A 13,008-nucleotide genomic window follows, 5' to 3' on the forward strand; every position below is an offset into this window, starting at 1 on the left:
GGAGAAAAATAACTTGTTTTAGCTGAGGCCCTTTCTAGAAACTGAGATGGAAGGGTTCATCCATCATTAGCTTTGTAAGCGGTCAATTGTGCCCACTGGAGAGCCAGTGTGGTGTAGTGGTTAAGAGCAGTAGTCACGTAATCTGGGTAACCGGGTTTGCGTCTCCGCTCCTCCACATGCAGCTGCTGGGTGACCTTGGGCCAGTCACAGTCTCTCAGCCCCACTCACCTCACAGAGTGTTTGTTGTGGGGGAGGAAGGGAAAGGAGAATGTTAGCCGCTTTGAGACTCCTTAAAGGGAGTGAAAGGCGGGATATCAAATCCAAACTCCTCCTCCTCCTGATCCTTGGAACTTCCACCTTCACCACTGCAGGGGTCAAACAGGAAAAGGTGACCAAGGGGACTTAATGGCAACCAGGTAAAGGAGCCAGAGACAAGAATGGCTGAGACAATTTCACATATGATCAAGGTGTCTCCCCTGCCAAGTAAGTATCTGAATGTTCCTATGTGATGCCAATAAAGGTTACTTGACTTGAGTTTCACATATGAGAACAGAAGGATCCCAGGACCTGGACAGTGGTAGGCAACAAGCACATTCTGTTTTAACAAATAAGAAATTGCCTGTGAGTGTTTCTAAATGGAAATGCTTCAGACATCTTTATCCTTCCGCAGGATTGTGAGAGAGATAACGGAGAAGGAATTCTTGGATGTTCCATAATTAAGAAGCAATTTCAACATTCTAATAATCATTTGAAATGAAAAACATACCTGAAATAAAAGTTACTAGACAGGTCCACATTCTGAAATATTCGAAGGTATCTAAAGACACAGTAAGACAATATTCTCATAAAGCAAGGGTTTGTTTTGTTATAGCCCCAATACTTTAGCGCCTCCACCAACAATGAAACATCCTATCAGTCAAAGAGTCATTCTCATTAGCTCTCAACATGTTTTGAATATTTCTTATATTAGTTTGTGAGCTCAAAACCATATCCTCTCTATAAGAATGAAGATGCCAGGAGAACATATGATAGCTGTACATACCCTAGAAAAAAAAGTCATAAAAGAGAAGGAAACACCGAAACTTTAGCTAATGACAATGCACCAGTATAAAGACAAGCCACAATACTAGACTTCATACGATGTCAGGTGATGAGTCTTGGCCAAAACAGTGTAGGCCAAAGGTTTCCCACCAATGCTCTCAAAGGTAAGGAAATGAGGCAGCAATCCTACACAAACTTACCTGGAGTACCGTATTTTTCCGTGTATAACACCCCCCCGTGTATAAGATGCCCACTATTTTGGGGGACTCCAAATTAAGAAAATGGTGGGGAGATTGCCCATAGTTGTTGAAATTTTTAGTTGTTGAGCTTTTTTGGGGCAGGATTGCCCAGAGTTGTTGAGCTCACCCGCATAAAGCCATATATCGTCCGTCTGCTGATCAGTGACAGACAATCAACACCAGCCCTTGCCGCAGCCACCAATAACATGCCCAATAGCTGCTGGCAATCTCCGGTTCGCGGCAGCAACCAATCCCATGACCCCGCTATGCACTATCCGTGTATAAGACAACCCCCAATTTTTAACATAGTTTAATTTTTAAAAAAACCCTCGTCCAATACATGGAAAAGTACGGTAAGTTCCACTGAATTCAATGAGTTACTTCTAAATGGACACACACACCACTGTGCTATTAACCCTTCTCCACTGTGCTATTAACCCATAGCTATGCATCAGCATTGGTGACCACACATTTGAGGTGGTAGATGATTTTGTCTACCTGAGCTCCACCATAACCAGCAACTTCTCCATCGATGCTGAGCTGGGCAAGTGTATTGGTAAGGCAGCTACAGCAGTGGCTCACCTCTCCAAAAGGGTATAGGAGAATGTGATGCTAACAACCAATACCAAGGTGAAGGTCTACCAGGATCCCATAGTTAGCATGCTGCTTTATGGTAGTGAGATGTGGGCAACTTACATCCACCAGAAGCAGCGCCTCAATGCCTTCCATATCTGCTGCATCAGGAAGATTTTGGGCATCACAATGCAGGAACAGGTCTCAAACAAAGATGTAGTCTCCCAAGCCTACATTCCCAACGTGTTTGCACTCTTGTCTCAGCAACATCTACACTGGCTTGTTCATGTCCACAGAATGGAAGATGGCAGGATCCCTAAGGACATGCTCTATGGGAAGCTAGCTTCAGGCAGCTGGCTTATTGGCAGACCAACTCTGCATTACAAAGATGTCTGCAACAAAACCTGAAGGCTGGCAACATCAGCTCCACTGTGTGGGAATCCCTTGAAGATACCACAGTGCCTGAAGACAGTTAGATTGTGTATCCACAGCAATGACCAGAGGAGGAATGACGGCTGAGATGAGCGCAGAGAGAAGAAACACCATGATGCACAACTGGCCACCTTCATCAGCCCCAGCTTCTATGAAACATGTTTATCTCCTATTGGTCTCTACAGGCACTGTAACTCTCCAAAGGATTGACTTCACCCTAAAGAACCACTCATCCATTGTTTCCCAAGACATATGGATGCCAGCTTATGAGTGCATATCACTGTGCTATTAACCCTTGTCCTTTGTGTATGATTATGTTATCTCAAAGAGAAAAAGGATAATTTACCTTGCTTCATCAGGATGAGTCACTCGTACAGAGTCATTTGGAATATATATCATAGTTGTATCTTCTATTTTATACATTGCATGCCCTCCAATATCTGCCATCTTTCTTCTCTTTGTAATTAGCACAATGTAGTATCCTTCTAAAAATCTGACGAAGCCTGTAAAAGACGGAAGAAATGACTTCTGTCATTTTATTCAATATAGTACTAGACGGCTAAAACCAAGCACATGCCATTTCAAGTTGTATTGCCTAACACCTCAGATAACTGCAGCTGGAGAAAAAAACCTCATGTGCAAATGGATCTCCTTTAATTTACAGAATTGTATGAAATGAGCATGCATTTCCTTCTAAATTGTAAACTAAATTATTCAAGGATATAAATTAAAATGTGCTTTTGAAAGTGGTTGCTGGCTTTTGATTTTCTTTTCTTTTCCTTACAAAAAAAATTATTGGATTCTTGACGGATATTTCATCAAGTCAGTGCCGGGGTGAATTAAGGAAACCGAAAAACCCCATATCAATGTCTGATACTGCAACGTGACTGATTGTACAATGACCGATTTGTCTACACTTCATCGTTATTAACTTCAACTTGAAAACACTTTTCATCACTGCAGGGAAAAGAACCCCTGCCTAGCAGAATAAGAAAATGCCACATCCACTTCAAGTGGTAATATTTGATGCAGAGACCAGGTGAATTTTTCATTCTTTGAATTTTATTAGGAGTAATCATTTAACTACTCATCAACTATGGATTCTGGCATTTGGCTAGTTACTCTGGCCCTTAATTACTTATCTACATTCAGAGACATTTTGCATGCTGTAACAATGCTGCATGTGTGTACGTGCAGGAACAACAGCAAATACAAGTTCCCATATGAGCCTACCTGCTTTTTAAGATCTTTGTCAAAGACTCTAGTCTAGATATTCCCACCTTCAAAACCTAGACAAGTGGTTCCTGGGGATAGGGTTTTTTTTCAGTGTTAGTGCCTCAGATGGCAAATACTCTACACCAGGCATAGGCAAACCAGGCCCTCCATATTTTTTGGGACCACAATTCCCATCATCCCTAGCTAACAGGACCAGTGGTCAGGCATGGTGGGAGTTGTAGTCCCAAAACATCTGGAGGGCCAAGTTTGCCTATGCCTGCTCTGCACAATACATTCAGCTGAAGTCTAGCTTTTTAACTTTTAGGCACAATAGCTTTTAACGGACAGGGTATTTTAGTTTGCTGCTGTTTTGCTTTTACAGTTTTTCTTGAATTGTCTGTAGTTTTATTGTAGGATTGAGGAACCTTTATTCAAACTGAGGGTCAAATTCCCCTTTAGTTATGGGATTTTGTGTCTGGTTTCATGAATTACCGTACTTTTCCATGTATAAGACTAGGTTTTTTTACTAAAAAATAAGGGTAAATAAAGCGACAGTAGTCTTATACACGGGGGCAATCTCCCCCCATTTTCTTAATTTTGAGTCCCCCAAAATAGGGGGCGTCATACACGGGGACATGTTATACACGGAAAAATACGGTAACTCTACTTACAAAGACTTGATAATATTCAAATTTATGCAAGTCACTTCATAATAAATAAATATATAAAAAGGTGTGCCTTACCTACTATACCAAAAGCAGAGACTGCGCGGGATAATCCAGAGGAGCCCTTCTGTCCAATTTTTGTCCTGTTCCCCAGATCTAAGCGACCAAGCAGCTCTCTCACCTCTTGTTGGGTATAGACATGCTTAAAATGGAGAATGTGCAATCATATAAAAATATGTTCCTTTAAAAACTGCTCAGAATAAATGCATATACAGACAAAGGACTGTTTCTATGTCTTGTTGGAAAATGAATGAACTGATTGCTGTTTTCCTCATCCTTTCATGTTTTTTAAAGCATAATCCAATTGTAAACCAGATGCTGCAAGATGTATAGCAGCAAAGTGGGTTGATTTCAAAAAGGGTTCAAATACAGCTTAGGCCCCAGTCTAAAGTGTTTTGTGTTTTCTTCACATTAAAAAACATAGATTCAATTATGGTTAATTAACATTCCAAAAAATCTTAAGCTATGTTGTTAACAACTCATTTAAATAATACTGAAGACTCAATGAGGGAGACAGACTTTGTAATATGTTGATAGAAAAAGCTGAAATAATATCCATTGGATAAGAGTCCTATAACACTCGAGACGCTACTGGGGCTGAATATTGTGACTTAAGAGGATTTTTCAAGAAGAATCCTTAACTAGGATGTAAGGTTTTTGATGGTTCTTGCTCATAGTATCATTCCAGAAAAATCCACACAGATGGTAAGCTGCCGCAGAGAACTCATTTAAATGGTTCCATAGGAAATCATTCCATCACACACACTCATGGCAATAAATAAGAGACCACGAAATGCATTCTTATGACTTGATCATTCAAAAGGGTATATCAACAGGTGGATGCCAACAATCATTTTTCTCCCTTATTATTATTATTATTAGTAGTAGTAGTAGTAGTAGTAGTATCTGCACAAATTGTATAGTAAAATGGGTAATAATATCCTTCTTAGTGCTTGGCAGAATGAGATAATTGTGAATTATCAGGCTGACACAAAAATCAAAAGCAATGGGTCTCACAGCCACTTGGCACACAACAAATAAGCACAGAGGGAGGGAGGAAGCATATCTTAATCAATTTCCATCTCTTTTACTATAGTACTGGAGATAAAACTAATGGATTTTCTTCAGTCCTACAAGTTTCATTTTCTATGACACATGAGAAAAATATGCAATCAAATTCTCTCTCAGAGGACATTGTAGGTTGTACCTAAATGTGTTCTTTCTTCAGAAGAGATCTTCCATAGGAGGAAGTCATTTCTGTCATAGGAACAGAACATTTTGATATGAGCCAAGCTCAGAAGTTGTTCCCAGTTACCACAACAAAATCAGCCACCACAGCCATTCATTTACTACTGTTCAGCCCCTCTACTGGAAAACAATATAAAATGAGAGGCACCAATATTTTGAAATGAAACATTAGGAAAGGGACAATCTGAATAGCTTCATTTCCACTTGAATTCAAAATATTTGATTATTAATACTGCTCGCTATAATGTCTCAAATTGTGATGTACTCACCCTGTCATCAATAACAACTAAATCCTTTGGTTCGGTGCGATCAATTTTCAAGACACGATATTTGGTTTCTGCATGATTGCTCCCAACAAGAAAATAACGCTTTGTAAAAAGAAGAAAAAATAAATAAGATTTCATACAAAGCTAATTAAACCAACACAACCACACTTAACATAACTATAGGCAAAGAGTTTTGTTGCACCTTATTATAGCACAAGCTTTCACAGGTAAGAGCCTCCTTATTTAGGCCTTAATCAATATAACACATTTTTATCCTACTTCAGCTGTCATTTATCTTACTAATGCCAGAATGTTTGTACAGTATTATCATCAACATTACTTAATAGTGACTGTATCAATTTTAGATACATTTCAGCTTCAGCCTGTGCATTTTGCATTCCACTTTCCTCTGACCTCACTGCTTTCAAAATTCCACCCCATAAACACAAACACACACACACAAAAGCAGTGGGTAATTGGATCTGACTGACAAGGCAAATCCTTATCTGCCCCACCCACCACATTTGAAAGGTGGGCTTGATTCTACAATGACATTGGGTGAACCATTTTTGCTTGCATGGTTTGAAATCAAGCTGTGTGGGTATAGTCTTCAAAGTGACAACAATCAGCTGATCATTGGGACTTGCAAAGCACTATGCACAAGGCTTCAGAAGCACCGTCAACAAAAACCCACCCCTGCAATAGGATTTGTGGGTTTCCCCCCTCTGTCCTCCAGCCCCCTTAATGCCCCCCAAATCTACTCTTTAAGGTCCCCAGTTTCACAGATTTTCCCGAGAGGAAGATGAAGTTATGCTATGTGAGTGAAGGTCTGCCCACACCACACCACAGCAGATCTCCCGCATAGCCTTGCTCTTATTTTACTGTACAGTACAGTATTATCAATTGTTTTAATCTCCTTGCAAGCTGCCTTGGGGACTGCACAACTGAAAAACAACACGGAAACAAAATAATATTTTTTGTTATATGTTTGTTCAGCTGGATTTTTATCCCAATAAAGACTTTAAAATATTAAAACACATTCTAAGTCTTTATAATATACCGTAATGGGATAAAATGGTAAATCCTTTCCCTTCTATCTTGTCTATAATAAAAATTACTCTGTTATCTTAATGGAGACAATTTTACATAGTACCTAGGTTTTTCTAGAAGAATGACTCAAGAGAGAAATGCATATTTAAATGTTTGGCAACTATTCCAGGCAACCTTTAACCAGGCAAAGTACCACAAGGATACCAAACAAATGTTCATTTTCTGATCTGAGCAAAACAATCTGAAGTACACATTACAAATTACTCTTTTAAAATATCCAGAGCAAATTGCAGTTATTTTTTGTAAATAAATATGTATATTGGGGGCAATTGCCATATCTCTGCATTTCTATCAAATCAAGCTTTGATAGATATCAAATTCCCCATTTTTGTCACACCAAATTTTGTCACACCAAATATTTCTTATTTTTAATGCTTCCTGCCTTTGCCATAGCTCATGATCATAACCCAACCCAGTTGCAGCCTTAATCTCCATGCAAGGAGATAAAGATAGGAGACCAAGGAAAGCAGTAACAACAGTCACATTCCAATGACTCTTCAGTGAAGCATAGAGATCCTGCAAGCATCATGTGCAATACACTCTTCATATATATAAATGGTTTCAACTGTGTTATACACAACACTTCCTTCTCTTTAGAAACAATATTCCTGTTAATGTTTCATGCACATCAAATACTGACATGCTAAGGAATAGCTACTATATCTCACAATAGTTTGCTTTACAGCTATACTGTACTGCATCCTGCATAAATGTTATGTAGCCTTCTATCACAGAGAGAAAACTATAATGATAATGCACCAATCTAATCAGTGTCCGTAAATTTTTACTTTCATCTAAAATTATAGTCAACGTGAGTCAGCAATTGCCAGCCACCTTTCAAGATGCAGTTCAGCAATTGCTGAAGCCTAAAGGAGCGGATTAACCCAACATATTATTTATTAAGAGCAATTCACACTCATCCTCTCTGTTCCACCAAATTGAAAGGAAACGTTTCTGTCTTCCAAGAGTACTATTTCTAATTGCTCAAGAACATTCCACTCGATTAACCTCCTTCTCAGCTCCATAGGCATTCTGCACACACACACACACACACACACACACACAGCTTCCAACAAGCACCACCTTCCACATTCAGTGGAGAGTCAGAAGCTCTTTGCAAACCAAATAGATGTTAACATGCAGCTGGTCAACAGCACTGCAATGGAAAGGGGGAATCAAAAGCTTGCTTACAAGCAAGGAGCCCCAGGATGCTTGCAGTTGCTATAATTATCTCAGATTTACAAGTGGCTCTCTTGGCCTTGCTTTGCAAACATCTGAAATATACTTGAGAGAACTTCTCTTGAAAGTGTGATTATTTAAAACAGACTTCCTTTTCTATAGTGGGAATGTGTTGCTTTCTAAAACCACCATTTGAACCGATTGAAAGGGAAAGGTTCACTGCCGCCTCATGCGAAACTAAGCATTCATGAGAAAAGATTTAGAGATTGTACAGTTGTATATTACATTTCCCCATTCTATAATGCCCAAGGCTATAAAAGCCACTGAAATAAATACAAAGGGGAAATGGAGATGAATGCTTCTGCCTGGCACCTTTGTCTTGTAAGATTTATGTTTTAACTATGCTCTGCAAGCTCTTCAAATCATTCTGAGGGGAGGGGAAAAAAGCCACCTGACATCCATACAGCCTGATCCTATGCATGTTGACACAAATACGCATTTGCATTGGTAAACGTAACAGATTAGGAAGCAAAAGATAACATCTAATGTTTTGACTAATATGGACTAGGTTGAGGAGGCAGGGTCTAGAAAGAGACCACTTCAGTGGCATAATACAGGATGCAGATCAGGTACAGCGAACCTGTGACCATCCACATGCTGCTGTGCTCCATTTCCTTTCAAGCCCAGCCAGTGTGGTCAATGATCAGTTATGATGGGAATTATAGTTCAACAACGTCTGAAGAGCCAAAGGTTCAATTGGCCCTGCTTTCAATGTATATACTTCAAACCCTAGCATATCAAGTTAAAGAAGAAATATTGTGTCAAAAAGCTGAGGAAAACCTCTGCCTCTTCTTAAAAAAAGCTGCTGCCAATCAGAAAAGACAATGTGGTACTAAGCTCTAGGAATATATAGTGAAATGCAGAGATAGGAATAATCTCATACATACAATGTATACATGGCAAATGAAAACCGAAAAGAAAATTTCCACATTGTGGAGTTCAAGGTTTCCATTTGTTTGTCCTTTTCCACCTTCATTGCCTTTTAAAAATGCCTCACGACTCTTGAATTCTCAATATGCTTCTAAGGAACCCAAATTTGTTTTGATTCATTCGTAATATTATCTTTCCCCACATTTGACCTTCTGAAGGAAAACATGGCTTGATTTTTATTGTGGTTGATAATGTAATGCACATACCATGAACTGCTACAATTTATTGCATGTTGTAAAATAGCCTAAGTGTTTTGTAAATATTATTGTCATAGAGAGAGAGTACTGGACAGGAAGCACAGTTCCTTATCACAAACCAGAAAAGGTGAAAATCTGCAACAGGTATTTTTCCATTTTGTAAATAGCAGTAGGGTGGGTCTCAATCAGGAATGAAGAGCTAGGAAGTTTTTGAAAAACTCTTTCTCCCTATGTTGTTTCCCAGTGAAAATAATCACCCTAAAGCTGTGTTAGGGGAAATACTATAAGGTACACAGGTAGTGCTGTGGTCTTCTAAACCACTGATTCTCTTGGGCTTGCCGTTTGGAAGGTTGGTGGTTCAAATCAGCAAGATGGTGGTGAGCTCCTGTTGCTGTGTCCCAGATTCTGCCAACCTAGCATTTCAAAAGCACACTAGTGCAACTAGATAAATAGGTACTGTTGCGGTGGGAAGGTAAATGGCATTTCCATATGCTCTGGCTTCCATCACGGCATTCCGTTGCGCCAGAAGTGGTTTAGTCATGCTGGCCACATGACCCAGAAAGCTGTCTGTGGACAAACGCTGGCTCCCTTGGCCTGAAGCGAGATGAGCACCGCACCCCATAGTTGCCTTTGACTGGACTTAACCATCCAGGGGTCCTTTATCTTTTTACCTTAGGAGAAATATATATGTAAATAGCCAAAAACTGCAAAAATTTTAGCAGGGGCAATTAGAATAAGATCTGTTATTTGATTATTGATGTAAACCTCAATAATGTAATTTTATATAGTTAAGTTTTTACCTCTATTTCAGTACATTTTATTTTATTTTATTTTATTGCTATGGATAGTGGCTGATGCAAATAAAGATTATTATGATATGTATATAGCCTGGAAACATACATTCTCCATTGTCTAATGAACTTATGAACAATCTCAGTTGGATTCTGTGTAGACAAGTCTTGGGGTGAGATATCAGGAGCAATTCTCAAATGCAGGCAAAGCCTATACTATTCAGATAAACAATTTAGGAGAGATAAGATGAGGACCTCTTTAAAATACCCATAATCTGTCAGATACTAGGGCAGGGTACAGATCAAATTATATACAGTGCGTGTGTGTGCACGCACACACACACACAAAAACACAATAAAACCTGCCATAGACAAATAAAAAGGCAGTCAAAATCAGAGCAATCATATTTACGCAATGACTACCTTAAAACCTTTTTAAATTACTGGGCAAATAGATACATTGGTATTACCACAGGTGCCCCATCACACCCATTCTGTATTTGTAAGAACTTGGTAATTTAGTGTGGCAGCACCTACACCTTGGGACTCCCTGCCTATTGAAATAAAGCAGGCACCACTGTACTCTTTTTGGCATCTGCTAAAAACATTCCTGTTTAAACAAACATACCCAGGTGCTTAGAAAGTTCAGCTAACCTGCTTCAGTATTTTAACGTATTTTTAAGTAGGGTTGTATTTTTCTTTTCTTGATTTTACTATTTTAATCCTTTTGCAAACCACTTTTTACAATCAGTGTGTAAATTTTATGAAATTAAATAAACAAATACATCTTGATCTGGCAAGAAAATAATAGCTATGTTGCTTCCAGTCAGACTTCTGAGGGGAGGGTGTTCCACATATGAGGTGCGACTGCAAATAAGTTTCTCTCTTGTGTTACTATGGTGAAACACAGCAAGAGCCACCTCAGAAGATCTTAAGACATAGCTGGGGTAGCAGAGACAGAGGCTATCCTTTTGGTATTTCGGCCCAATGACATTTAAGGCTTCACAGATAAACACCAGCACCTTAAATTTATTTATCAAACAAATAGGCAGCCAATAAAACTAGAGACTATGTATGTTATGCAGAAATGAAACTTTTTTAAAAAATAGAAAACATACATCCGAGTATATAATTAATAGATGACAGAATTAAAGGACTAGCAGTAAATGTAACTCTTCAATAATAAATTATCACCATAATTATCACGGTCCCTGCTCCTGCCAACCTAGCAGTTCGGAAGCACATCAAGTGCAAGTAGATAAGCAGCAATCCTACCCATGCTCATTTGAAAGAGCCCATTGAACTCAGTTTGACTTGCATCTGAGCAAATATGTCTAGAAGTGGGTCACAGTGTAAATGTCACAGGCCTGAATCACACAACATGCTAAGCCAAATTTAGTGGTCACTTGGCTCCCGTGGTCTTTTTTGCTGCTTTGCTACACTGAGCTAAGCCAAGAAACATCGGCAACAGATTCATGAATCCTACACACACTTAACTGAGAACACAGTAGGACTTGCATCCAGGTAAACATATTACATTATCTTTTAGTTTCTCATATTATACTAAATTTAAGGTTTGGTAACCAGGCTGCTTGCAAGAGGCAAAGGCACAGCGCTGAGGAGTTGAAGTACCTCTACTTCAATGTGGCATAACAAAGAGACCATGTTTCATCAAACAAGCAATATTTAGCTTCTTCTACAGAATCCCTGCGATGGGGTGAGCTCCTGTTGCTCAGTCCTTGCTCCTGCCAACCTAGCGGTTCAAAAGCACATCAAGTGCAAATAGATAAATAGGTACTGCTCCAGTGGGAAGGTAAACAGCATTTCCATGCGCTGCTCTGGTTCACCAGAAGCGGCTTAGTCATGCTGGCCACATGACCCGGAAGCTGTATGCCAGCTCCCTTGGCCAATAAAACAAGATGAGCGCCGCAACCCCAGAGTCGGTCACAACTGAACCTAATGGTCAGGGGTCCCTTTACCTTTACCTTTTACAGACAGGGCAGCCTCACCCTACAATTTGGGTAAAATTATGAGGTGTTTCATTTCTTTGAACAAAATCAGCACCTAACTCAGTTTACTAACATAGTTGCAGATTCCACTTGCAGAGTGTAAGTGTGGAATGATTCTGTTCAGTATTTCAGCTAGCCACAACTTCTTCCAGAATCCTTCATTCCCTTCTACAGCAATCAGCACTCCATACCCTTTAAGATTGCTCAGCCATCACTGGGCCGTTGTAGGGGTCTGCTCTGAGGTTTTTGCCCCCTCAACAGTGTTGCTTGATTATTCTATGGTCCAAACAGTATGGCCCCTTATCAGTCTGTTCCTATGCATGTTTATTCAGAAAAATCCCATCCAGTTCATTAGGAGTCACTCCCCTCTATACTATGGGCACATCTTAGGGGAGTGGTGAAACATTAGTGGCTCTCTAGGTGTCACTGGAATTCAGCTCCCATCATCCATCACCTATCACTGGCAAGGGTTGATGGGAACTCCAACAAGATCTGGAGAGCCAAGGTTTACCCACTCCTGGTCCAGGGAGCAAGCCCTAGAGAGCACAGTGGGGCTCGTGAGTAAACATCCATAGGATTAGGCTGTAAACTGGGCTCAGAAGGTTTAGGCTGGATCATCACCAGTGGCATTCCCCGCTTCCCAACGCAGCACTTACAGCTTCCCAGTCATCAGTCAAGCAGTGGGAGAGAATAGCAGGCGCTGCGGGGGTTACTTACAGCTCTAGTCTCGTACAGCACCAGCTTCTGCACAGAGCTGATGATCGGAGCCGCCACAGGCATGGTGACAGCAGGGGAGAGGGCCGCACTCGGCGGCGAACCCCTTCTCGGGCGCCCCTTCCTTCTTTTGAGGGAAGCTCTGCTCCCAGAAACCCGGAGGTTACCGAGTGGGGATAGAGGAGTCCATGAACCCCGAACCCTTTCCCCCTCTCGCTCCACTGAACCAGCAAGAACCCCCCACCAGCCCCCTCGCTAAGGGGGGTAACAGGTAGAAGG

The 13,008-nt window shown here is 40.3% G+C and overlaps 1 protein-coding gene across 1 annotated transcript in view; it reads right to left on the reverse strand.

Annotated features, from left to right (window-relative positions):
- Positions 1 to 12,996, reverse strand: part of FIG4 (FIG4 phosphoinositide 5-phosphatase) — a 56,724-nt gene extending 43,728 nt beyond the window's left edge. Inside the window, exons 1-5 of the mRNA XM_083433763.1 lie at positions 12,733 to 12,996; positions 5,743 to 5,841; positions 4,244 to 4,367; positions 2,632 to 2,788; positions 767 to 817 (exon numbers count right to left, since the gene is read on the reverse strand). Of these exons, the coding sequence (XP_083289889.1) occupies positions 767 to 817; positions 2,632 to 2,788; positions 4,244 to 4,367; positions 5,743 to 5,841; positions 12,733 to 12,795 (494 nt within the window). The 5' untranslated portion in view covers positions 12,796 to 12,996. The remainder of the gene's footprint in view (positions 1 to 766; positions 818 to 2,631; positions 2,789 to 4,243; positions 4,368 to 5,742; positions 5,842 to 12,732) is intronic.
- Between the last annotated feature and the right edge of the window lie 12 nt (positions 12,997 to 13,008).

The sequence above is a fragment of the Podarcis tiliguerta genome (assembly GCF_965153285.1).
Source record: "Podarcis tiliguerta genome assembly, chromosome: 3".
Lineage (NCBI taxonomy): Eukaryota > Metazoa > Chordata > Lepidosauria > Squamata > Lacertidae > Podarcis > Podarcis tiliguerta.